Genomic DNA, 27,948 nt, shown 5'->3' on the forward strand with positions numbered 1-27,948 from the left:
AATCACGTTCACAAAAACTGAAAATCATACCCAACTGTAAAAGTGTCTAATCTCCCATTCAAGATCAGCCTCTGGTGCACATCCAGGTAGAGACTGACTGACCTGCTGACCACTCCCTGACTGCTCTGACCACTGTGCACTTTTCATGCCAGACTCTGCACAGAGAGCAAAGACAAACTTCTATTTCAAACCTACCTCGAATTATTGTTTTGGGTCACGAGAGCTGGATCGCTGCATACGACCCAGAGTCCACAACTTCCAAGCGTTTGGAAGCATGGAAACTAAGACTAGGAGCAAACGTGTCATTTTTTTCCAGCATTCCCTAATGGGAATTGGTTTAACGTGGAATTTTACTATAACAGCCTCTGGGAGAGACCGACCGAGGTGCTGACTGCTGACCCGTTCTCCTGTGGCCCCCGTGTGAGGGTTTATGTGCTGTGGTTGACTCTCCAGGGTGGGTGTGGTCACTGAAAGGTTCAACCTGGCACATCTGATCGGGGTAAAGCTCGTTCTGTTTTTGCTGTAGCCACGACAGCCTCGCTGCCTCGTTGTAGGGATACAGGTGTAAAGGGCGACCACGATATTGAAGCCGTTTCCTGTCATGAATCCTTCTGTGGTGCAGTTGTAAGAGAACAATCAATGAAGAGGAGACGAAGCATTTAACTTGGTAATGCCCTGTGTCCTGCCACAGTTACTGCAGTTACCCTTGACTGGGTCAGTCGGTGCATCTTTTCCTACTGTGGTGATGTACTAGTTTTTCATCACGATTGAGCAGATAAAGGCAGATCCAGGTAAGGTAAAAGATGTAGCTGAATGACCATAATCAACTAATAAAGTTCAAAGTTTAGGATTTGCTCATTTTTAATCACCGGTTCATTCAAGGTTACAGCAAGATTTCTGCTCCAATCGCCTGCATTCAGCAGCTGGCAGTCCTTCAGCACTCTCACGGAGAGCACAGCCACACACCTCCCTGTGGGCCTTTCTGGCTCTCCACCCTCCTCTATGATGCCACTCTGAAGCACTAGTACAGGAGGATACAGGCAGCTTCTACGGAGTAAACTAACAATAGCACCCTACAGAGAGGATGACTCTGAATGGGAGAAAGATCACATTTAAATCAGTTTTATTAAAATAGTTTCTTGTTTTTTGTGGACTGTTCCTCTGAACTTGGATCACCCCGTGAAGCTATGTGAATAATTAATGATAAGAATTTTATTATGTGAACAGAACCTGGAAGATGAGTTTTCCCGTGACAGCCTTGCGCAGGTATAGCGCTCGGTCAATGATCATAGTGCTGAACTGGATGAGCAGCATCACCAGGAAAGCTTCCGGCACCTGGTCTTCTGACAGCGTGGACGCTATATCAGCTGCTGCACTGTGTTTCTGAAGAAACAGGACAAAAGTAATGAGAAGGCTTTCCTCTTTTACGTGGTTTAAAGATTATCTTCCAAACATGACATGTACTTTTATAGTTAAGACATTTACTATTATTCAGCTTCAGTTTCAACAGTGTGTTTGTGTTCTTTGATGAAACTTAAGCATTGTTACAAATAAAGGCTTTGGAGTAATAAAGGCAAAAATGGGACAAATATAAATACTTACCACAAATAAAACACAGTCTGGCTAATTTACTTACATACCTTTGGACACCATGACAACAAACTAAAGGTCAGACTGTTGTTACATGTTGAGATCACCGTTAGGAACAATGAGGCATACAGAGGGCGCTGTTAGTCGGCCTATTCAGTTCCAGCTGTGTGGCAGATGTTTGGGGTTTGTCTTTTATGTATCCAGGCAAACATCTCACTGAGGTTAAAAGTCTCATTTCCAAAACACTTGATTTAGGTCAAATGTTATCGTTTTGATCTCTTTGTAGTTTTCGTTTTCATTTCTGTATTTTACCGTTAGTCACAAAATGACGAGCTTGTGTCTCACCCCAAAAGCCCAAAAGCCAAAGACGATGATGATGAAGTCAATGACGTCGGTCAGGAACATGAGTGCATAGACATCGGTGGCAGCCCGGTACTCAGAGTGCAGAATATCCCTGAAGAAACCCTGAGCTGGCCTGTAAACACTCTGAAGCCTGCAGGAAACCAGCTTGCATTAAGTCACTGCACACGGCTTTTACTACAGCACCACACCTTTTAACATTACTTTTTCATTAACACAAGAAGCACAATGATACATTTTCTTAAGAGATCATCAGGAGCAGCTTTCACTTACCCGTAAATGAAGACATGTTTTATCTTGTGTCCCACATCCTGTATTCTCTTACTGGCTGCTTCTCTCTTCCTGCCTTTTTGATTCTTCGTCATCATTTCTTTACTGGAGTCAACAGTCTCAGCTCCACTGGACTCCACTGGAAAAGTCGAAACCAGATGAGAGATTTAACTACAATCGGCACAACAGGAAGGGGGAATTATATTTTAGAAGATGCAACATTTGTCTTTTTGTTCACTTGACACATTATCCCAGCAGTAAAAACCAGAGTGAGCCTTAAATCACAGCACATGGAGAGGGAGTGGCCATAGGTGGCCATGAACACCCATGCTGGGCTGTTTCTGTACTGATGTTAATGCCAGAGGAGGTTTGATGACGTTTATGCATTATATGCCACTTTACATGCTCTGACACTTTTGGCTGTGTTGTTCCTAAACATTCCCAACTTTACAGTAATACCACTTCCAGCTTAACTGTTAAATACATTATATGATGATATGATGCTTTGATTATAAAAGCTGATCTAATGCGCTTGGGCAGGTGCTTTCAGGTTCACCAGAGGATACTGTAAAGGTTGGAGGAGAATGTTGGGAAGTAAGTGGACGGGGTGTGCAGGTGATTTTCCATCTTATTGCGAGGGAAATCCAGGTCTGTAGGAAGCACAAGATGGGGTCATCTGGTCTGTCCGGGGATCATAAAGGAAAGGTTCAAACAATGCAGCATCATTTTAATCACTGTTGGTGGCAAGAAAAACCATCCATCCATTTTCTCCCACTTATCTACTACAGGGCTACAGAAAGGCTGGGACCTATCCTGGCTGTAATGGGGCCAGAGGCTGGGTACACTGTGGACAGGCCGCTAGGACACAGAGAAACACACTCATGCTCACATTCGCACTTACAGACAATTTTAGAATCACAAACGAGAAGAATATGCATGTCTTTGGTTTGTTGGAGACCCTGGAGAGAAGCTTCAAAGACACTGGGAAAATACAGTGGGGCAAAAAAGTATTTAGTCAACCACCGATTGTGCAAGTTCCCCCACTTAAAATGATGACAGAGGTCAGTAATTTGCACCAGAGGTACACTTCAACTGTGAGAGACAGAATGTGAAAAAAAATCCATGAATCCACATGGTAGGATTTGTAAAGAATTTATTGGTAAATCAGGGTGGAAAATAAGTATTTGGTCAATAACAAAAATACAACTCAATACTTTGTAACATAACCTTTGTTGGCAATAACAGAGGTCAAACGTTTACTATAGGTCTTTACCAGGTTTGCACACACAGTAGCTGGTATTTTGGCCCATTCCTCCATGCAGATCTTCTCGAGAGCAGTGATGTTTTGGGGCTGTCGCCGAGCAACACGGACTTTCAACTCCCGCCACAGATTTTCTATGGGGTTGAGGTCTGGAGACTGGCTAGGCCACTCCAGGACTTTCAAATGCTTCTTACGGAGCCACTCCTTTGTTGCCCGGGCGGTGTGTTTTGGATCATTGTCATGTTGGAAGACCCAGCCTCGTTTCATCTTCAAAGTTCTCACTGATGGAAGGAGGTTTTGGCTCAAAATCTCACGATACATGGCCCCATTCATTCTGTCCTTAACACGGATCAGTCGTCCTGTCCCCTTGGCAGAAAAACAGCCCCATAGCATGATGTTTCCACCCCCATGCTTCACAGTAGGTATGGTGTTCTTGGGATGCAACTCAGTATTCTTCTTCCTCCAAACACGACGAGTTGAGTTTATACCAAAAAGTTCTACTTTGGTTTCATCTGACCACATGACATTCTCCCAATCCTCTGCTGTATCATCCATGTGCTCTCTGGCAAACTTCAGACGGGCCTGGACATGCACTGGCTTCAGCAGCGGAACACGTCTGGCACTGCGGGATTTGATTCCCTGCCGTTGTAGTGTGTTACTGATGGTGACCTTTGTTACTTTGGTCCCAGCTCTCTGCAGGTCATTCACCAGGTCCCCCCGTGTGGTTCTGGGATCTTTGCTCACCGTTCTCATGATCATTTTGACCCCACGGGATGAGATCTTGCGTGGAGCCCCAGATCGAGGGAGATTATCAGTGGTCTTGTATGCCTTCCATTTTCTGATGATTGCTCCCACAGTTGATTTTTTCACACCAAGCTGCTTGCCTATTGTAGATTCACTCTTCCCAGTCTGGTGCAGGTCTACAATACTTTTCCTGGTGTCCTTCGAGAGCTCTTTGGTCTTGGCCATGGCGGAGTTTGGAGTCTGACTGTTTGAGGCTGTGGACAGGTGTCTTTTATACAGATGATGAGTTCAAACAGGTGCCATTCATACAGGTAACGAGTGGGGGACAGAAAAGCTTCTTACAGAAGACGTTACAGGTCTGTGAGAGCCAGAGATTTTCCTTGTTTGAGGTGACCAAATACTTATTTTCCACCCTGATTTACAAATAAATTCTTTACAAATCCTACCATGTGGATTCATGGATTTTTTTTCACATTCTGTCTCTCACAGTTGAAGTGTACCTCTGGTGCAAATTACTGACCTCTGTCATCATTTTAGGTGGGGGAACTTGCACAATCGGTGGCTGACTAAATACTTTTTTGCCCCACTGTATGCCAGCTACACACAGAGGAACCCCAACCGGCCAGGGAATTGAAGGAGATTCTTGCTGTGAGGTGAGAGTGCGAACCACTGCACCACAAAGACTGCAGAGTTCAGTAATGTCGGTTTTTCCTCTGGCTCAGATCCACTAGGGCGGCTTTAAAGCCTAAGGCAGCGAGGACGTTTTAGATTCAACACTTCAAACTCAACAATGATTGGTGTCTTGGACAGGTGACAGTGAAGGAGAGAAAAGAACTGAATCAAAGCTAAGTTTAATACACTTAATCCAACTAGGCAACCAAAAGCATAAGAGATGTAAAATAAAAGAGGTAAAATAGGAGGAGACACACACTGGGATGACTAAGGTGGAAAAAACGGTCTTTAGTCTTATTCTGCTTCATTTCATTTCAATCCAAATATTACATTTACTAATGACTTTAATGAGGTCATTTATTGACAGCTTCCTTCACAGGCACGTAATTACCGGTGATAACATGTTCTATATTTGGCACCACAACGGACTGTAGTTCTTCAAACGTTGGGTTGCTTTAGTTTTACTTTGAAGTAATCAGGCTGAAAGGTTTAGGGGCAATGCCATTTTCACACAGAGTAGGTTTAATAATAAACACCTTTATTTAGAAACTGATTGTGTTTACTTGTGTTATCTTTGTCTAATAGTTAAATCTGTTTAATGATCTGAAACATTTAAGTGAGACATCGCTTCCTGATGAAAGGGGGAGCCCTTTTTCACACCACTGTATTTAGAAAACGTGTCTCTGTGCTAAAGGCAGATTATAGCCTGGCTGTCATAGGGCGAGAGGCAGGGTGCACTGTGGACAGGTCGGCAGTCGGTGGCAGGGCCAACTCTCACATTCACACCTGTGAACTTTCCAGTTAACCCCACTAACATCAGCTCTTTGGACTGGGCCAAATCACAACAACCGTTTCCCCAAAGTACTTTATATTGTAAAGTAAAGACCCCACAATAACACACAGAAACAGAGAAACCTTTATCATCACAGTCTACATATAATGAACCTACAAACCTTTACCGTGCTGCTGTTTAGGAGTTTTTATTTTCTTGCGGAACCTGATGCTGCTTCTCTTCTTTGGGACTTCTTCTGTCACGTCCTCATCGTCTCCTTCCCTCTTATCCGGCTGGATACTCTTCACCCAAGGCAGGATTTCTTCTCCTGGTGTATCTTGCGACCCAGTGGGTGTTGATTCAGTGGGCTGTATGGTAGAAAGGTCAGAGCTGGTACTCGGTTCAACGTAGTTCTCATCATCCTGTGTTGATAAATGAGCGATTTAATACATTTGGACTTAATTCCAGATCATTATACAATAAACTCGCCCATTTCATTAGGTACACCTCTTCAACACATATGCTAAACAACCATTCCAGCTTCCAAGTCACTTAAATGAAGGTTATCTTGCTGCGTGATCGACTGATTAGATTAGATAGATAGATAATCCCACAGCAGCAAACGAATGCATTTAGGGATGTAGACTTGCTCAAGATAACCTGCAAGAAAGTTCATTTAAGTGACGTGGAAGGTGGCGTGGTTGTGGGTGCGAGACGGGCCAGTCTGAGTATTTCTGAAACCTCTGATCTGCTGGGATTGTAATTCTTGGCACACTCGTGGCCTCTGAGTACCAACCTGCCCGTCATTTAAACCCCACAGCCTACCTGTTGCTACCCATCTTCTAAAGGCTGCTTCCAGCAGGATAATGTTCTGCGTCACAAAATTCAATTAATCTCAGACGGATTTCTTGAAAACGGCGATGAGTTCACTGTAATCAGATCTCCATCACCGTGACGACTCTGATGCTAAAGCAGGTCCAACCCGTTCTAGCAAAGTGTAACTAATGAAATGGCAGGTGACTGTAAATGTGCTGATTGTGTTACATGATCCTGCAGCTTTTAATGAATGTCCCAAAGCATTCTTTTAAAAACAGCCCAGTAACCGAGACCAAACAACATCTCGTATTCACACCAACCTTTTTAATTTGGCTGATTTCAGCTATTTCCAGGTTTTCCAGCGTGGAGGCTGTACTGACTCCGTCTTCCTCTCTCTCTTCTTTTTTTCTTTTTGCCTTTTGCTTTCCATCTTCATCTCCTTCTCTAGTTTGAACTCCAACATTAAACGTTTCTGGAGAAGCGCTGTGATCCTCCATGGGGCCTTCATGGTCCCACAGGCCATACCGCTGTGTGTACACAAACAGGCAAACCAAATTACAAAGAAATGTCCCCTTTTCTCAGTGCTGTCTGAACACTCATCATGGAGCACACAGACAAGGGCCTACTGAAATCAACTCTGCAGGCTCCTCGAGCCGAAATCAGTGGTGGACTTACCATCAGCAGGGATCTGTGGAAAAACAGAGCCAGCAACTGAAGAAGATCATATCTGATGTAGTTGTCAGTCTTTTCCAGGCCAAGGATGCGAGGTGGGAAGAAAGGCTTATCAAGGGTCATCTCGAAACTACTGTTCCAAGGAAAAAATCCAAACTGGAAAATATATTTCACCACTACCATAACCTGAAAAGAAGCAGAGAAGCCAGCGGTCAAACCAGCAAAGAGCCCCGACCCGCCGTCCTCTGTTAAAGAAGTCATATACAGATGAGCCAGCTTTCGATTGGCTGCTTTAAATCATAAAACACAAGATATTAGTCTGAATAATTTGGACAAATTAAGTTTACTGGATACAAGTACAGCTGCATCCAGTTGACTCTCCACTCCACAGAGGTGTGGACAGAGGCACTCATACGTGCTACACATGATACTGAGCAACATAGTAAGATATTTATGGATGAACTGAAAAAGCCCACACGATGAAAATAACAACATTTCTCTGTTCTTACCTCCGTGTAGATTATAGCAGTCATCCAAAACTTTTTGGTTGGTCTTGGAACAGACAGCATAGCCCACAGGAACACCAGTATGGGCAGGACCAGCGATATGACGGAGGCACTGACCACATTATTTAACACTATGATGAAATAGCACACCAGCTCAGAGTTGGCTGACAGCAGGTTGTACATGGCAAACAGCATCTTCAGCAGACGGCTCTGGCTGGAAAAAAACTCTCTGCTCTGTTCCAACTCCTCGATCAAAAACTGCCTGTAGAGACACAAGGCTGGTCAGGACCACACGTTTGCACATGAATGCAGTGCAAAAGAAAGAATCTGAGTGAAGGAAGAGGGAATGGGAGAGAATACACTGAAACATATGGAAGCCCGTTTCCGCCACTAAATAAAAACAAAACAGCTAGTTTCGACTTATTAACTCGAAATTTCGAGTTACTTTTCTCAAAATTTCGAGTTACTTTTCTCAAAATGTCGAGTTAGCTCTGCCAATCAAAAATATGTGTGAATGAGGTCGCTTTCTTGTTACCCGGAAGCATATGGCGCAGAGGAGCGCGCACTCAAAAACGGATCCCAACAAATTGGCGCTTTGGCGAGTACGTTTGCTGATAGTAACACCGTGTGATTCAGCTAATAACAGGGATTTCATCATTTGTGAAGCCAGGCTGAAAACACTCAGCAATCTGTGCGACTGGATGTAATACAGCTTAGCTGTAGCATTTGTAGCTGAGGCTTCAGCTTCTGGGTAACGAGGAAATGACGTCATTCACGTAGATTACTGATTGGCAGCGCTAACTCGAAATTTTGAGAAAATAACTCGAAATTTCGAGTTATTTTCTCAAAATTTTGAGTTAATAAATCTAAATTTCAAGTTAATATGTCAAAATTTCGAGAAAGTAACTCGAAACTTCGAGAAAATAACTCAAAATTTTGAGTTATGGATCCTTTTTTTTTTTTTTTTTTTTAGTGGCGGAAACGGGCTTCCATAGAAACATGCTAGAATTGGGCTGCTTGAGAGATGTTTTGTGGCACACTGCTAGTTTCATAAAGTACAATCACTGCCTGTGAGTGTCGGTAACTTTACTCAGAGTGTCCCCAGCATCTACCTGTCTCCCAGCAGCTCACTGGCTGTTCTGGAGTGTCTGCCTTGCTGCTGGTTGGATAAGTCTGGGATCAGTCCCGTACTGCTGGATGGCGGTTTTGGAGTTAGGATATTCCCACTGCTGTTGAGTCTTAGCTTGGGGGTACACTGGTTTATGCTATCCTCCAGGCACCTGAGACACACACCAACAAAAATTGAGGACAAGAAGTGGATTCATCTACAGAATTAAATCAACATCAACTATTTAAATCCTCTGGTGACCTGCCTTTTACCATTTGGATGAAACTAATGCACTGTTCATTACTAGAGCCTCAGAATATAGAATATAAATGCTGGAGAAAACAGTCAAGCAGAGAAGATACTCTAGAATTATGCAGTCCATTTTATGGCAAGCACAAAGAGTGTTGAAGTAGGACAGTTCCATACATTAAGAGGAATTTCTGCCTTGGATAATACATTTATTATGGGTGAAAATTGTAGTTTTTGAGGTCATAATGACTTTAACCTTTGACAACCTACTTCTATTCATTTTATCCCCCAGTCAAAATAAAAATGTATGCCAAAATTGAAGTAATTCCTTTAGGTGCTCCTGAGAAACTATGTTCATGCAAAGGACCACTTGAAAACTGACGCCACTCCCCACCACGCCCAGAGGGATAAAAGCTACATCAAATCAAATCCACAGGAAACATCGGTGACCCTGCAAACCTGTACCTGGTAGAATTTTCTGCATCGGTGTCGTCCAAACACGTCTCCAGGGTGCAGCTTTCACTGCCCTGAGATTCCTGATCATCTCTGGAGTCTGCTGCTGATCCGCGCTGTCACCAGAGTCACACAGACTGTAGTTAGTGTTCGTTTCTATGTGTTTGTACGTGCATGCATGCATATGTACGATCCGTGTGTGTGCGTGCGTGCATGTGCACTTGCTTGTGCATACTGCACACTCTGTTGTGTTTACCTGCTGAATCTTTTGGATGATGAAGTAGCGCTCATTGCACAAAACAGTAGAAATCTCTCTGTACTGTTTAGTCAGTAAATTAAGCCACTGAGTGAGTCCATCAACCATCGCCAGCACTATCGCCCCCAAGAAACGCAGAATATCCAAGATCCTCTGCACCGTCTCACCACGACCTGCACAGGTAAAAGACAGACAACAAAGTATGATGTGAAGCCACACTGAAAAAGATTCTTATATAATTAATGCAAATTATATCAGGGCCTCGGGACTTTATGCTTTCCCTGAGTCTTTGGATTCTCGTGTTTTGTAAGTTGAGTTAATGATGTCATTCTGTGACTCGGTGGTTCCTCTGGTGTTCCTTCCTAATCTAGTTCAGCCTGCATTTCCCTGCGTGCATTCTCGTAAAGTAAAACACAGAAAGAAAGCCATCTGATAGTACACAAAACCACACAAACTGGACACAAACTATGATGATGGAACCCCTTTGCAAATGGTCAAGAGCAGAAAAGCAGGGACTACGTGAACCTACCAGACTCTTGTTGCTTTGACTCCCCATCCTGAACGATGGGTTCCTCGTAATCATCATCCCCAGAGCCTAGACAAAATCAAATACACAAAGACTGTAAATATCTGCATTAGTATAGTATATCTGTACAATCTCTACCACGTAGATGCGACCTTTTAATACCAATAAGTCTGACAACTTTTTGGTTTTTGCATGTCTTCAGAAGGAAAGAAAATGGTTATAAATTGTTTTGATAACAGCATGTGCCTTTGTGTTTCACTGCTTCTCTTCACATTAGTTGTCAAAGACCAGATATAATAACCCACTGCTGACTGAGACTTGTTCATTTCTGTTGCAAACACTGTCAAACCGCCATCATGTCAGATCTGTAGTGACTGTTTGGATCACTGTCATGCTGATAAATGAAGGTGTTGCCAGTTAAATACTTTACAGATGATAATGTATGGTGGATTTTTCTGAACGAGTCGATTGTGGGCGCCGGTTTAGCTCGGTGTACTGAGCAGGCGACCACATGCCGTACGGCTGAGAGTGGCCAGCCGGGTTTTAGAGACAGAAAGTTTTAGGCCTGCAGGTTCTTCTTTTGTCATTTTAACCAAGACGTGCCAATGTTTAGCAAACAGCTCGAATCACTTTGTTGGTCCAAAAATACAATTTTATGTCCGTCAAACTGCTGTCTTTGACACTTTCTGTTGATTCAACTAAAGAAATTAACCAACGTATTTTGTGACACAAAATTGTCATGTGTAGAGACAACGCTGGTTTGACCATCGAGTTCAAAAACAAACACACACACATTTCTCTTTTTTTGTTTGTTTTTGTTTTTCAAAAACAAACAAAAAACAAAAACAAACAAAACAAACATTGATCAGGTACAATGGCTGGACTGAAAAGGAGTGAAAAAGCAGTGGATGCCCAATGAATCCTCTCCAGAAACCTGGTGCTCAAGAACACTTAAAACTGAGAAAAACATCCAGAGATGCGATGTGGCACCAGGCTTGTAGACCTTACTCTAATGCTTTGGACAAAGTGTTGACTTTGTTTATTTCAGGTCTGCGTGTGTCATGTATGCTGCAATCACCAGTTCACCTGACATCAGTTTAATTTGCAGCTCATTTTAATTAATGCAACATGATGTAAATGTGATAATTGATGTGAAGGCTGACTTCACACAGTATTGACCTCTAAACCTCTATGGGTGGAAAACCTGAAAAATATATATTGTTATAAAGAGAATAAAATCTTTAGCTGTTATTATTTTAGTTTTTTGTCACATAACTCGTCTTCTACCACTTGTTGTGAAAACGAGTGAAAGTGTCCCCTTTAGTGTGTTTGTTGGGCAGCTTAGATAATGTCACTTCAGAAAAGAATATAGCCCATATGGTTTTCACTGCCCTATGCATAGCCAAGAAAACAGTCCTCATGAACTGGAAAAATAAAAACAATCTTAATTCTAACCAATATAGAAATTATCTATTAGATTACATTAGTCTTGACACAGCCTCTGCCACCACATCAGATCAATTGCTCTGGGCTCCTTTGATCAGCTCCATCACCTAGTGGGGGTGGGGGGTCATAGTTTGGTCCCGCCTTCACTGTTGTGATTGGTGTGGGGGTAGGGACAGGCTTAGGGCGTCGGGGGGTTCCCCGGAGGCATCTTCCTTGGGGGGCTCAACCCGGGGTATCGATCATGGCCTATTAAGGGCTCTGTTGGCTCTCAGGTGACTGTTTCCTCGTGGCTGCGTGCAGCGGGGCTAGGGGAGGGTCTGTGCTGACGGACGTGGGTTACTGACCTGGTAGCCTGGATGCCCCTGGGTGGGTCCGGGATGGGCGTGAGGTTCTGGGGGCACTCCGTCTCTGGGCTGGGGCCCTGGCCGGGCCTCGGGGGGGGCTCTTTATGTCTGTCTCCACGTTGGTTGAGTGTGGAGTAAGTGCATATGAGAGCATGAGGGTGGGAATGGATGTTTGTATCTGTGTGTGCCTGTATGTCTGTGTCTATACAGTGGGGCAAAAAAGTATTTAGTCAGCCACCGATTGTGCAAGTTCCTTCACTTAAAATGATGACAGAGGTCAGTAATTTGCACCAGAGGTACACTTCAACTGTGAGAGACAGAATGTGAAAAAAAAATCCATGAATTCACATGGTAGGATTTGTAAAGAATTTATTGGTAAATCAGGGTGGAAAATAAGTATTTGGTCAATAACAAAAATACAACTCAATACTTTGTAACATAACCTTTGTTGGCAATAACAGAGGTCAAACGTTTACTATAGGTCTTTACCAGGTTTGCACACACAGTAGCTGGTATTTTGGCCCATTCCTCCATGCAGATCTTCTCGAGAGCAGTGATGTTTTGGGGCTGTCGCCGAGCAACACGGACTTTCAACTCCCGCCACAGATTTTCTATGGGGTTGAGGTCTGGAGACTGGCTAGGCCACTCCAGGACTTTCAAATGCTTCTTACGGAGCCACTCCTTTGTTGCCCGGGCGGTGTGTTTTGGATCATTGTCATGTTGGAAGACCCAGCCTCGTTTCATCTTCAAAGTTCTCACTGATGGAAGGAGGTTTTGGCTCAAAATCTCACGATACATGGCCCCATTCATTCTGTCCTTAACACGGATCAGTCGTCCTGTCCCCTTGGCAGAAAAACAGCCCCATAGCATGATGTTTCCACCCCCATGCTTCACAGTAGGTATGGTGTTCTTGGGATGCAACTCAGTATTCTTCTTCCTCCAAACACGACGAGTTGAGTTTATACCAAAAAGTTCTACTTTGGTTTCATCTGACCACATGACATTCTCCCAATCCTCTGCTGTATCATCCATGTGCTCTCTGGCAAACTTCAGACGGGCCTGGACATGCACTGGCTTCAGCAGCGGAACACGTCTGGCACTGCGGGATTTGATTCCCTGCCGTTGTAGTGTGTTACTGATGGTGACCTTTGTTACTTTGGTCCCAGCTCTCTGCAGGTCATTCACCAGGTCCCCCCGTGTGGTTCTGGGATCTTTGCTCACCGTTCTCATGATCATTTTGACCCCACGGGATGAGATCTTGCGTGGAGCCCCAGATGGAGGGAGATTATCAGTGGTCTTGTATGTCTTCCATTTTCTGATGATTGCTCCCACAGTTGATTTTTTCACACCAAGCTGCTTGCCTATTGTAGATTCACTCTTCCCAGTCTGGTGCAGGTCTACAATACTTTTCCTGGTGTCCTTCGAAAGCTCTTTGGTCTTGGCCATGGCGGAGTTTGGAGTCTGACTGTTTGAGGCTGTGGACAGGTGTCTTTTATACAGATGATGAGTTCAAACAGGTGCCATTCATACAGGTAACGAGTGGGGGACAGAAAAGCTTCTTACAGAAGACGTTACAGGTCTGTGAGAGCCAGAGATTTTCCTTGTTTGAGGTGACCAAATACTTATTTTCCACCCTGATTTACCAATAAATTCTTTACAAATCCTACCATGTGGATTCATGGATTTTTTTTCACATTCTGTCTCTCACAGTTGAAGTGTACCTCTGGTGCAAATTACTGACCTCTGTCATCATTTTAGGTGGGGGAACTTGCACAATCGGTGGCTGACTAAATACTTTTTTGCCCCACTGTATGTCAGGTTGGGTATCAGACACCACCTCTCTGGGGACATCTCAGGCCCTCCAAGGTTTGGAGGCCTATCTCCCCCTACCACCACTTCCCCTGCCAGTGGCGGACTCCCTCAGACATCGGTGCGTTGGTGGTTCTTTGTGTCTGGGGGTGGGCGTCCGGGTACACACCGGCTCACTCCTTGGCGGCCGCTTATCGGGGCCTGGAGCCTGGGGCTCGCTCGGGCCACTTCGGAGGTGGGGTGCCCCCGGCCTCTCGGCCTGGGGCTCGGTCACTCAGGCGCAGCTGGCTGCCGGCGGAGCTCACGGGCGCGTCACTGCAACTCCCCCTGGCTTCTGCTCCGCGGCTGCTGAGTGAGCCCTCATCTGGGACTCTCCTCAGCTCTTTCTGGGATAGTGGCGCAGCTGCCCCTCTGTTGGTCTTCCTTGGTCTCTTGTGTTCTGGGGGCCTCTGGATGTCTGGAGTTTTGATCTCCTCCATACCTGCTTCATGCCCTGGAGGACGGGGCTGTGGCCCCCCCACACCCTCTAGCAGATCATTACATGAAGGAACCTTTTAAAAAAACAAGCGCGTCCATGCTCACAGGTGTACACACGGGTGATCACACCCACAAACTACACCCTTTTTGGCTCCTACCTCAAAGCACACTGTGTTCTGTTGATCTTATGTGCTGCACAATAATGTTTAATATTTAGTATTTACTGTCATATTCCCATATATCATTGTGATGTTGTTTATTCTATTACTCTTGTTCTCTTCTGCTTGCTTTCTTTTTTCTTTCTCAGCAGGTGATCCAGGTGATTGATATATGCATTTTTTTGTCTGCTTATTTTGTTGGTTTTTGGTTTTTGCCCTTTATCCCCGTCCCTCTTCCCCGCTGTTTTTCTTTCCCTCTTTCTTTTCCCCGTTGATTTAGCAATCCACCTTCATCCATGCCTTCACCTGTGGCACCAAATGTAGTGACTGAAAGAGGAAACGATTCTGTGAAGAAGGCTGGGCTCTCCCAGGGAGAAAGTAAAGAGCTCGGTCATTTCAAATGAGCTGGAATTGCTTTTCACACTCAGCCTGTTAATTAGTCCACTTTAGCTTAATTGAAATTATTTTTTTTTTATTTTTGTAATGACTCATTAAATATATAAACAAAAGTAAAACATACCTCCAAGGGGCCTATAGCAACTTTCACTTGTTTTCTTTTTTTTTAAATTTATTTATGTATGTATATATATATATATATATATATATATATATATATATAATTGCATCTTTAATGGGTCAATATATTCCACAAAACCACAGCTATACTAATTGTTATATGCATTTTTTGTAGTCTTTTTTTCTGCCTGTCCCGTTTGGCTCTTTTGCATCAGAATTATTGTCTAAAGGCGAAGAAAGATGCCCAACGGATTTACTTTACCAAATGGACCATCCCAGCCTTGCCGTAATGGTTTATTACGGTTTATTTTATTTTATTTTCACTTGCTAAATACGGGACAGACTTGACTGGAGCATCAGCATAACCACTGACAGAGCGTACGCGTGATCAAGACCCTGAGATCCTTAAACTGCTCCACCTGGAGTAGTGACTTGAATGTTGCTGTTGGAGCACATGGTCCAGTGCCCTTTCTTAAAGGTGGCAACAGATCCTTTGTAAGTGAGCAAACATACAAATTTAGGAGGGGATCAAATGATTATTTCACCCCAACGTGTCCATGTTCTTTACTCTATGGTTTTGCTACTATTTTTTGTATTTAGCAATACAGTTTATTTCATTTTGCAATCCGTTAGGTAGACAAAGTTTAAAAGTTTGTCTTGCAGCTTTAAGCATTCACACTACAATCAAGAACTACATCCTTTAGTCACTGCATTTTGGACTAAAGACTTAACTGGACTTGACTTGTAACTATGTAACAAGACCCTTTGTTGGGGTGAAATTTGGAGGGTTTGTAGACAAATTGCTTCAGTTTTCTAACTGATCGTTGTCACATCGTAAAATTGTCTGAATGGATTAAATCACAATCATTTTAGCTTTTACACACATAAATACTTGTAACAGTTGTGCAAAGCTGTTTACAGTTTTACTGCCAAAGGACATTAAGAGGCTGAGAGCAGTCAGTCATTTACTAGTTCACATGTTATTCTCACAGATTTATAAATGACAGATTTTCCTGTTTGACTCCAGGGATGCCGTGTGATCCAATATCTTATCAGAAATCGATGTAAGTAAATCCAACCTTTTACTGACAGAGCCTCGTGTGAATCAGCTCTTTCGTCTCCCTCAGTTCTCTTCAGTCGACCCTGTCGATTCTGCCGTTCTCTCAGAGCTGTTTTCACACTAGTCACCCATGCCTGATACGCCAACTGGGAGAGACATCTCATTTTAGCAACAGCATACATCATACAACACAAAACTTTGCGCTTTTGTTTGTGTGAATAAATTGTGTGTGTGAGCACCTGACAGGCAGTCTGTTTCTGAGGCTTCTGTTCTTCAGACTGTAGCTCATCTTCATCCTCGCTGTCAGATTCAAACAGGTAATAGTCTCCTGAGTGTAGCACTGTAAGTAGGAAAACATACTGTCATGTAAATAACTCAAATAAGTCTCTAATGCTGCCATAACCATCATTTGTATATGTTGCTATTGTTGCCTTTAATGCTACTTTTTAGAGTTCTTTTCATTGTTACTATTTTGGGGTCTTTTTTTGAAAAAGCTGCTTTTATACCTCGCCAGTGGTTGAGTAAGCACACAAAATGTTACTGTATCTTTCTACAATGACAAGTAATGAATCTAAATCTGAATCTCGGTCTGTATCATAGCACCAAAAGAAAATCTGGTCATGTAGCATTTACGATGGTCCGTTCTGAGCAAACACGGCTCATTTTATAGTTCTTGAATGCATCGTTCAAACCAAAATCATCACTGCTCATAGACACAAGCAGGACTGCATCATCCAAAAATGACAAAGACTAACTTTGCCTTCTTCATAGATACAGGTTGTTACTGTAGTAACTCAGCTGATGACCACAGCCACCCCCTGTTCCCTCCAGAACTGCCTTCAACAAGATGTGGTGAGCAAAGGTGGATATACTTGTATCTCCCTGCTTTGTAGTCTGTACACAGGGGTTTTCATCGATGGATGAGTGGACTGAGGTGGATGTTGCTCATGAGGTAGGGCGGATCACCTGCTAACTGGAACGTTTGAAAGTAGTTTGACCCCTAGCTGCTCTAGTCTCCATACCAAAGCATCCTTGGGCAAGATACTGAAGCCCAAGTTGTTCCCAGTGCATTCAGAGTATGTATGTTTGTGCATGTTAGATGTCACAAAGTTCGACTCTACCGAAGCTGATTATTTGTGTTCTTTTTTGTGAGTGAAAACAGTTATACACAGAGACACAGAATATATTGGTTCTATATATGTATGTAACTGACACATGGGCTAATTTGTGAGGACAATGTTTGAAATAGATGTTCATGTGAGAAATAGCTACTAATAAATCTAACTGTGACACTGCAAGAACTGAATGAAACACAAAGTGTCAGTTATGCAAGCTCAGTCATCCAGGTGAGGAAATCTCAGCACATTTGCACAATGACTGAAACTAGCATCACTGACTATCAATGGGCCGTCAGGTCAGTTTCATGATCAGTGGTGATGAGTCGCATTCACAGAGAGTTGGGGAATGGCTGCAATCACAGCAATGTAAGACACTAACCCTCACCCCCTCCTCGATTCAGAGATGGGGAGTCAAGGAGGCCATTTACGTGAAAAGGGAAAGACCATCTCTGAATGGAGGAGAGGGCGTAAGAGTACTCAGAGATGCAGAGAGGGATAAGGAGAGAAATGAGGTGTGTCTGGACACCAGGTGACTGCATCTCAACAATGGTGATTGGATATCCAGAGAGAAGGAGAGAGGGGGATGCACAAGGGCAGAGTATAAAAATGGTGCTCGGGAACATTTGCCATTGGTTTTTTTTTCTCTAGTTCCTGTGATGAGCAGAAGACGTCAAATGAAGATCTGGCTCTGGACATCTACAGTCAGGCTGCTAAACTGCTTCAATAAAACATCATCAAAGAAGTCTAAATTGTGGACGTTCCCTTTTCTCTTTACTATTTTACAGAAACAGTAAAGGTAAAAGTCTGAGTATTAATCTACATCACAGGTCACTCCAGCCTTCTAAAGTAACAGACCATTCTAGGCTTAGTTTTCCAGTTAAAATAAACCCAGTCGTATTTCAGGAGCACAGATCTAGAGAAGAGCTACCATGACGGACGTGGTTGGGAGGACCGGCCTGCGAGGCTATTCAGGGTTTCTGTAAGACATCCAGAAGCCTTTGCAGACTTCCTGTATTGGGCTGCTGGTTCCACAGATCAACACTCTATATTCAAGACTGCATACAGAGACTGCATACAGAGACTGTTCTACTACTAAGACTACAGGCTTGGCTACAGATCTTGTAGCCAAGCCTGGAGCTCTGTCTGTTGTTTAGACAGACAGAGCTCTTGGGTTTGGGTTATTTGTATGGTTTTCCACATATCAGTATCGTCTCCATCCAGGCTACCTGCAGCATGGTCCAACCACGGCTGGTACCACAGCTTCTTCCTGGACCTCTTTTTTCCTGTCTGCATCTCTGGATCATCTGGAATGAAAACAGAAGTTCAAAGAGCTTTCAGGACAGACTCACTGCGGGGATGCGAAGCTTAGAGTTGCACTAGCAGTTGCACTAGGAGAAGTCTGGCAAGTGTTTTAATCTTTTTTGGGGGAAACAATCTTCCTAATACAAGTGGTCCTAAAACGACACAGAAGGAAGAACAGAAATACAAAAGAAGAGTAAATGTTAAGGGTGTAATGTGAAGCTAACTCACGTGCAGCACAGAGAAGTTTTATTGACTAACAGAAGTGAAGAAAAATGTACGGAACAGGAAGGAATACAATGAAGGGAAATCAGGACACCGAGGCAGGAAAGAGGATGAGGAGACAGCAAATATGCTTCTGCAAATAAACATTTTTACAAAGCACAAATAACAGAAAGTGTTGTAGAAAGAAAAGAAGCTGTATCTAACGTATGTAATTGATTTCAGATGACACTGATTAAACTTCTGGCAGTGACAGGAAACACACGGCAGTAAAAAGAGCCGCACCGACAGCCGGGCTTTCTTTGGAGCTTTCACTTATTTTGTGTCCATATTTGTACTTCTGCTGCTTGGATCGAATTCTCTGCATCCTGAGGACAAAAGAAGAGAAGGACACGGACTTCATTTCTGTGATGCTTTGTTTCTGAACACTCTCATTTTCAGGGTTTCTTAGAATTTGCGATATATTTTTCCATTGCTGTGAGCACTTACGATCTCTTGAGTTGCGACAGCGATTTCTTCTCAGCTTGTTGGTGGAACTTGATGTTCTTCACAATACTGGCTCTAAAGAGCTCGAAACCCCTGAGAGGAAAAGGTCAGTTAGTGCCATCAGCAGTTTACAGCCAGGAACCAGGTCGTTTCATGTTTGTGAACAAAAGTGTGTGCGTGTAAATACAGGTGTCAGTATAGCTGCCACCTGCTGTCCCAGCTGGTTATGGCCACAGCCTTTTTTCAAAATGTTAAATATGAAATGAGTATTACTGAGCAGCGGACAGGGTGATTGTCACGGTGACAGCACATTAACAGTGCACTATGACAGTGAAGTGATGAAACATGTTTTTGGCAGACGCTGTGTCACTGATACCCGTGCACATTGCTTCAGGCCAGGTCACGCACACACTTTGTGCCAAATATTTCGGTCAGCACGTGCAACATTTTAGATTTCAAATATTGCCGGTGAATGCACCAAATAACCACAATGGTAATATCTGCAGCGCTTCTGTGGTCAGGTGAAATATGAATCGTCTAGATTTGTTGTGTCTTTGGCATCGCGATAAATATAACTTGTGAGTAATTAAAGCATTTTCAAAACTTCTTTTGGGTAAATTCAGGACAAACATCTCATGCACGTTTGCGTGATGTCAGTCAGCGATGTCACCGAGTCGTACCTCGAGGCCTGTTTGGCAGAAGCCTGCAGTTCAGTTGTCACATGAAGGAAGTAGAAACTGAGGAAGATCCTTCTCTGCAGCAGCAGGCACAGGAAGCAAATACTGTCCCACATTATTCCGGCTTCTTCTACTGGGAGACTGCACGTCTTGTCACTAACTGCTTGTGCTGTCAAGAAATCCAAAGAAAGTAAATGTGAATTTTGCAGAACATCAATCCCCATCAGAATTAAAGCTTTTTAAAATACCAAGTACAACCAAGACTCATTTCATATTGTACTTGGCAAAAACCCCCAAAACAGATTGAAGGCACAACGTTCAGTCTGAGTAGAAACTGATACGGCAGCTCAAGTATTTTTAAAAACTTACGATCATAGTATCCTTTGACTGTGCATACCAAGCTGAAGAGTTGGATGACCCAGCAGAAGCCCTTCTGCATCTCAAACACAAACACACATGCCAGGATCTGAAACACACAAACACACATAAGCACAGTCAATATTTCTATATGTGACGTTTTGTATACACAGATTCCAAACTTGTTCTTTTTCTTTATATCATGATATCACAAAGTGATGAGGCGTCTCTGTGGGACACAGAACCTCTGGCTTTTTCAAAGGCTCCTATAAAGAAATGACAGCACTGACGAGAGACAGCTTCACAGGACTCTCAATGACAACACCTAACACTTTGTGAGTCCTGCTTTACCAGACCGTGTTAATCACATCGACCTAGCAACCAGGTACCCGCCCCCTGACGACCTCTGTATTCCTCGACCGGTTGGTGAGTGGTTACTGGAGTACGCTGGCTGAAAGCGATCACAAAGCCTTGGTCACAGCAGTTTAATGGGCAAAGCTGATTTGTCTGCAAACACTCCCTAAACAACGAGCAAGTGTTTGAACTGGTCAACTGGCTGGTTGTGTTCTACCTGAGCACCTGAACTCAAAGCAAACGCGTTTGAAGAGGTGGAACACACCTAGCACTGTGGACCTATTTCAGCCTCAATCGCCTCAATAACCTCCAGAAACCACTCGCCATCTGGTTGAGGAATACACATTTTCCCCTAGCAGTCGATGTCACTGACCATCGTCTGTCCTTGTGTGACTGAGGCTTTAGCACGGGGGGGGGGGGGGCAATCTCAGTCCACGAGGGCCGGTGTCCTGCAGGCTTTAGATGTGTCCTCGAACCAACACAGCTGATTTAAATGGCTAAATTAGCCCCTCAACATGTCCTGAAGTTCTCCAGAGGCCTGGTAATGAACTAATCATGTGATTCAGGTGTGTTGACCCAAGGTGAGATCTAAAACCTGCAGGGCACCGGCCCTCGTGGACTGGGATTGCCCACCCCTGCTTTAGCAGCTGATTTTTACAGCAAACCACTGCCATGTGGTGGGGGAGGAGCCAGGCGGTCCCTGGACATCACATTGACAGTTTGCTTATTTTTTTTAATGTTGTTTTTTGGTAAGAGTAAATTATTTTTCAAACAAGGTCAAACAAGGTTAGCCTTGTGATATCATCAACATACGTGAAGCAGGACAACACATTGTTGCTTAGTTGTGGATGTAAACGTAAAATATATTTCATCACCAAACTATAGATGTTATACTTACAGATAAGAGATTTTTAGATATGATGACTGCCACATTATAGATGATGAGACAGTCCCACAGGTTGAGGCGAGTTCTGGATGGTTTGCCCAATAGCTGCGTTCCAAACAACAGAAAAAAGAAGCAAGCAAGCAGGTAGCCCAGTCCAAACACAGATATGCGAGTCGACCCTGTGATAAAGACCACCGACAACACAAACCAGAAGAAGTGGCGAAACACCAAAACCTTCGCCATGTCCAGGTAACTCCTACAAGAGGAAAAAGAGAAAACAAATCATAAAATACATATTTGAATGACAGAGCTGCTCCTGTAGTGAGATGGAGAAGGAGAGCAAGACAAACTATGAGTAAAATCCATTTTTTCTTTAGATTTAGATCGAGAACAGGCAGGTCAGGCTGCAGTGCACAGTCTTACAACCACTTCTTCCATGTGCTAGAAAATCATGAAGGTAATGTGTGAGGCCATCTGTCAGAGAGTTAAAGTAAGGATTAAGTGTCCTTTTACAACATCACATTAAAGCTTTCATCACAAAATGTCAAAAGCAAAGTTATTCATACTGTTACATACGTCAAGTCCACAATTTCCACTCTCACCATACGATGGCTGGTATAGGCTAGCTGCCCCCCCAATAAGCATACGCGAAAGAGAACGGGTGGATGAACGGATAATAATAATAGTATTTTGCAAATATGGGAAAATGTGGAAGGAAATAAATAAAAACTTTACCTTTTCGTTTTCCAAGAATATCCCCTTTTTTTTCTAATTTGCTCCTAACTAACAAAACTGTGGCTGCACTGTCACACAGTTTGCTGTGGTACTGGGCTGACCCTCTACAGGTCACAGCCTCAGCAGAATTTCTGTTCTAAGGGTGAATGGACTGCTTCTCATCTTGTAACTTTCTACTAACTAACTAACTTAAAGGGCTTCATGCATCATGCCTCATTCACACACATTCATACTGTGATGGATGCATCGAAGAGCAGCCTGCGGTTGCATCTTGCTGAAGGATATCTGGCATGCAGACAGGCGCAGCCAGGGATTGAACCACCAACCTTCCAGTTAGTGGATGACCTGCTCTACCACCTGAGCCCACAAGGGGGCTCCATTTTCTCCAATACTATCTCAATATTGATCATTGATCTCATTGGCTTTAAATTGCACAAATAAGTGATTTCACTGGGATTTCTGTTGTTTCTATACAGTATCTACAATATGAACTCAGCTCCATGTGGTTATTTTCCTTCCCTGAAACAGTGTTTGCATAAATGAAGCTTAGAGTTCAATAAGCACGCTCTATGGCCTCACATCTGTCCACTGCTGGGAGCTGACAGCTAAATCTAAGCTTTATCACTCCCACTTTCCCACGCTGTCAAGCTGTTTGTGTCATCACTCCAATCACCCAAAGCAGGTTAAATTTGAAATGACTGAAAATATAGACGTATAGACTTTATGATATTTACCTGCAATTCATGAAATTAGGTGCAGGGTTAAACAATCGACCTTCCATTGGTTCTGGTTCATCTGTGTTCTCTCCTGCGAGAACCATCCACTCCTCCACGTGCTCACACTCAAACACCTTCCACTGCTGAGATGCACACATCAGCAGCACAAAGTCCGCTGTGGGCGCACACAACATAACGCAATGATTTTCACCTGCAGCACTGAATTCTTAGTAACTGGAATACACACAAAACTATACATGACAACGTCTGTGAAGTCCAAGGAGCTTGCAAAGAAAAGCGTCTGGACTTCTTTAAGTTGCTTGAAGACGTTTCACCTCTCATCCGAGAAGCTTCTTCAGTTCTAAGGTCAAATGGTGGAGAGTCCCAGATATAAACCTAGTGGGAGTTTCCCCCCACAGAGGGACAAAAGGACCCCTGATGATCCCCTAATCGCCTGAGCCAAGGTGTGAAACTGGGCGTGGGTCCCAATCAGCCAGAGTTTCGGGTGTGTTCATTGTGAAACCTGGCCCCACCTTATCATGCGAATTCCTGAGGTCAGATGGCCCAGGATGTGAGTGGGCATTAAGGCGTCTGGGAAGGGATCTCAAAACTGGATTATAGATGGCAGAGAGTTGGTGTCGTAAACCACCGCCTCTGTTCAAAGATGGTCGCTCACAGTGGACATAGATGGCTTCTTTCACTCCTCTTTCAAACCATCTGTCCTCTCTGTCCAAAATGTGAACATTGGCATCCTCGAAAGTGTGTCCTTTATCCTTTCGTCCCTCTGTGGGGGGAAACTCCCACTAGGTTTATATCTGGGACTCTCCACCATTTGACCTTAGAACTGAAGAAGCTTCTCTGATGAGAGGTGAAACGTCTTCAAGCAACTTAAAGAAGTCCAGACGCTTTCCTTTGCAAGCTCCTTTGACTACAACATGACAATATGTTAACTGTGAACTCTGACTACACATTACAGTCAAATGTACTTGTTCTACTGAGCGCTCTGGATTTTATACTATAAAGAGCAGAATTTGTCTACATATATTATTATATTAACACACAATTGTGTAAATAGTGTCAAACATTAACAATATGCAGAAGTTATTGGAACAACTGTGAGACGACAAACATAACCAGCACAAATATGCCTTTTAGTGTAATAAAAACTGCTCTTTTGTGACAATTTCCAATAATAATCCATACAAACTCTGAAGTGCACTCCATTAGAATATGCACACTCCACACTGTGGGAGTGGCAGTGACACAAAGGTTTGCTTTGTTCACTCATGGATGGAGTGACCAAGCACACAGACTAACCTATGAGATTTCTGGAGTTTGGAACAGTATAAAAATCAGGCAGATAGATCCATTTAATGAGAGCTGAGTTCATCAACACTGGACTCTTCCATCTCCATGGGTAGTCTACAACAAGCACACACAAAAGCAGAGACATACAGTAGTATTTATAGAAACATGTGTAAACATCCTCTCTGAAAAGTGCCCGACTGACACATAAGACCGACCTTTTGTAATCGGCCATAATTTAAATAAAACAAGTGAAATGGAGACAGTCCGCACACGCCTGCATTTCTCAGACATTCCACACATCTATAAAACTACTAGCTGAAATACGAGCGGCCTCAGCTAATTCAGACAAACAGCACATCCATCCACTACTGTTCATCCGGGCTGTACAGCAGAAAAGCCCAGACCGCCCCCCATCAGCGGGAACACCAATGTGCTCTCAGGTCAGCCAGGTGATATAATCTCTCCAGTGTGTCCTGGGTTTTTGTTTGGGGGGGGGTTGCTCCTGGTAGGACATTCCTGGAAAACTACATCCAGGAGGCTCCCAGAAACCATCCCAATCAGATGAAGGAACCACCACAACCTTTCCATGTGGAGGAGTAGTGACTCTACTTTAAGTACCCTCCCGAATGATTCACCCTACCTCTAAGACTGAGCCCATCCACCCTTGAGAGAGATATAATTTCCAAAGCCTGTATACACAGTCTCATTAATGTAGTCATTACCCAGAGCTCATGACCATAGGTGAGTGTAGGGACAAAGATCAGCCTGGTTTTATACTCAGCTCTGTTTGGACTGGACTGCTACAGTGTCTGCATCATGGATGATGCACCTCCCAGTCTGAGGACCATGGTCCTAAGGCAGGGGTGGGCAATCTCAGGCCTTGAGGGCCGGTGTCCTGCAGGTATTAGATCTCATCTTGGGTCAACACACCTGAATCACATGATTAGTTCGTTACCAGGCCTCTGGAGAACTTCAGGACATGTTGAGGAGGTCATTTAGCCATTTAAATCAGCTGTGTTGGTTCAAGGACACATCTAAAACCTGCAGGGACACCGGCCCTCGTGGACTGAGATTGCCCACCCCTGCCCTAAGACTGCTAATTCTCCTTCCCACCAAGTCAGACTCTGCTGCAAACAATTCCAGTGCAAACTGGGAGCCCCCACCTGAGGAAGCGCACAGAACCAGCAATATCTGCAACCAGCAGGGCTGCATCTAAAGGGGGACATGGGGTGTATGAGACCCAATTTATTTTAAGGCTTAAGTAGATATTAATAAAACTGAAATATTTCAAAATAAAAGCTTTTTTGCAGCGTAATAAAACTGTACATGGGCCAGTAAAGCTCTTTTCTGTTAGGCTTTTAGGTTGGAGGCTGAACTGTTATTAACATTCATTATTAACATATACAATTACATTTTTTTTTATATAGTGCCAGATCAACTTACTTCAAGATGCTTATCATCATGCAGTCTTGTTTTCAAGAACAGCACAGTGCTTCCTAAATAATTACCGTTATAAATGTAAAGATACGGCACTGCATCCATTGATATAAACCACAAAGTCGTTATCCAGGGATACGAGCTAAAGGGAAGTGAATAGAGCACACAGTGCTTGGTTTTGTAGAAGACATGGACGTATTGTTGGATTTGTTCACTGGGTGAATCTGCAATCCTGAGAGAACGATCGGAGAAAGATTGAGCATCTCCAAAGACATGGTTCTCTATTAAACGCTGCTGGTTCAGGGTGGATTGCTTCTTGGCATGTGTGGGCTCTCTTTCAGACATGTGAGAAGTAGTCACACATGTGGAGACTGTTAGGTCTACAACTCCTGATTCCATCGTCTCAAAATAAGTTGGATGATTTGATATGGGCAAAGATGCAACAAAAAGATGCAACGTGAGCATCTTCATCCACAGATTTATCATAATAAAACATACATATTGTATTACTAATATTTATCTAGTGTGGAAATATGCAAGAATATACTTTATTCATGTATTACACATTTCTGACATCTAATTTATTTTAAAATCGAAGGCTTTTAAAACTCACCTATGCAGAGAGCTGGCGGTATGCCCACACACAGCAGATACTGGTAGATCATGATGATGGACAGGAAGAGACAGTATTTTGGCCAGATCCTTGCAATAGCTGCCCGCCTCCGCCTCACTAAGATTGCTACTAACCAACAGCCGTGGATTATCACTAAAAAATTCATCCTCTGTCCAATCACATTCACAGTCATCAGGAAGCAAATCTTTAAAAAAGAGCAGATATTTAAAAATTAAGACTAAAAACGACACTGATGCGCTGGAACGCTATATTTAACTTATCTTCTTTAGAATAAAATAAAACAAATATTACAGTATACAATAGAAAGGATTCCCTGCAAAATGCACAGCTGTCACTGATATACTCTGATCCAAAGCCCACATTTGTGCAGTAAGAGATTCTTTTCTTAACTACCTCTAATCCAAATTTGTAGAAAGTGTAGTTAAGCAGATACTTGAAGCAGGATATGAGGCCCTGGTCTGAAGTGTCTCTTGTGGCGCCAGGAAAGAGCGCCGGGATGACGGGCGGGGAACGCTGGAGTTGTCGGTAATGGTGAGCCTGGTGTCGATACACTGTTGCCTCAAAAACCAACAACATCAGCACAATTAAATGGTTCTGCAAAAAAGCATTAGGAAACAATCAGATTAGGCTTTCACCAAAATTTCATAACAGTTGGGTGATAACCACGTACACTGTAAGATGCACAGAGTAAAACAGAACATCTAATTGTACGTGTGTACGTGTGTCTGCAATTCCTTTTGATTAAACAGCCACCTGCATGCAATCTGCTACAATGCATTCATGCCACCGCTGACTGTAATAAACCTCAAATGTGATATGTAAAGCTTTAAGCTAGGGTGGACTCGCCTGCACGCAGAGGTGCAACTCTCAGGCACAAACTGGTAAAAAACTAATTATGAAGATTCTACCGACAGCAATACAAATGTGTGGCTCAAACATGAGGGCGCTAACAAAATCTATCAAAGGGAAAATGCAAATGTTTCTCTCTGAAGAAGCACACATATGTTTATATTAAATACAAGGTTGAAGTCTTTTGTTAGAAATTGCCAGGAACTCTGAGGACTTGAGGACTAGGACGCAGGTGCAGCGAAGGATTTATCCACAGAGAAGTGGGTGACTCCTCCTTTAAAGCCTGAGTCTATGAGCAACAGCTGACATGTACCATGTGCAGAGAAACACAAAGCATTAGTCATCTTAGATTCTGAGCTACCTGTGTTAATGAAGTAAGTGATAGAAGTGCACAGAAGCTGTGCACCGGGCTGCTGACACCCTGCAGGTACAATGACCACGATCCTGCTGGACAGTACAAGTTAAACAAAGAGAAACAAAGGCCTCACTCTGAGAGTGCTACGCGGGTCACACTGCTGTCAAACACATCACAGAGCCAAGTGGCTTTGACTTAAATGCCATTATTAGTGTTTATACTACACGTTTAATTCATCTGCATTATTTGAAGTGAAATGAATATACCTTGCTGTATCCGAGTGCTGTAGCATCTTTCCTAATGCCAAACCATTTGGCGGGATCCACTGGTTCCTTATACAAGGAAGAGTTTTTCATTTCCTCTGGTAACAGGTTGGTTTCATTTGCAAGAGGCTGTAAAAGAAAAGATGGATCACAAACACTTTCTCACTCCAGTGCTGATAATGATTAT

The 27,948-nt window shown here is 43.4% G+C and overlaps 1 protein-coding gene across 1 annotated transcript in view; it reads right to left on the reverse strand.

The window, feature by feature from the left end:
* Positions 1-27,948, reverse strand: part of piezo1 (piezo type mechanosensitive ion channel component 1 (Er blood group)) — an 88,774-nt gene that overhangs the window by 15,444 nt on the left and 45,382 nt on the right. Inside the window, exons 20-43 of the mRNA XM_085368985.1 lie at positions 27,765-27,890; positions 26,688-26,888; positions 26,274-26,478; positions 24,233-24,337; positions 22,934-23,090; positions 21,477-21,720; positions 20,237-20,333; positions 19,871-20,036; positions 19,194-19,283; positions 18,990-19,072; positions 18,410-18,487; positions 16,305-16,405; positions 16,085-16,211; positions 10,259-10,324; positions 9,730-9,902; positions 9,486-9,589; positions 8,776-8,943; positions 7,667-7,925; positions 7,161-7,343; positions 6,806-7,012; positions 5,851-6,091; positions 2,224-2,359; positions 1,936-2,083; positions 1,231-1,383 (exon numbers count right to left, since the gene is read on the reverse strand). Coding sequence (XP_085225111.1) covers positions 1,231-1,383; positions 1,936-2,083; positions 2,224-2,359; positions 5,851-6,091; positions 6,806-7,012; positions 7,161-7,343; positions 7,667-7,925; positions 8,776-8,943; positions 9,486-9,589; positions 9,730-9,902; positions 10,259-10,324; positions 16,085-16,211; positions 16,305-16,405; positions 18,410-18,487; positions 18,990-19,072; positions 19,194-19,283; positions 19,871-20,036; positions 20,237-20,333; positions 21,477-21,720; positions 22,934-23,090; positions 24,233-24,337; positions 26,274-26,478; positions 26,688-26,888; positions 27,765-27,890 — 3,618 coding nt within the window. The remainder of the gene's footprint in view (positions 1-1,230; positions 1,384-1,935; positions 2,084-2,223; positions 2,360-5,850; positions 6,092-6,805; positions 7,013-7,160; positions 7,344-7,666; positions 7,926-8,775; positions 8,944-9,485; positions 9,590-9,729; positions 9,903-10,258; positions 10,325-16,084; positions 16,212-16,304; positions 16,406-18,409; positions 18,488-18,989; positions 19,073-19,193; positions 19,284-19,870; positions 20,037-20,236; positions 20,334-21,476; positions 21,721-22,933; positions 23,091-24,232; positions 24,338-26,273; positions 26,479-26,687; positions 26,889-27,764; positions 27,891-27,948) is intronic.

Source organism: Diplotaxodon limnothrissa, linkage group LG13 (assembly GCF_057381915.1).
Source record: "Diplotaxodon limnothrissa isolate DT_005_m linkage group LG13, D_limnothrissa_male_GT1.1, whole genome shotgun sequence".
Classification (NCBI taxonomy): Eukaryota; Metazoa; Chordata; class Actinopteri; order Cichliformes; family Cichlidae; genus Diplotaxodon; species Diplotaxodon limnothrissa.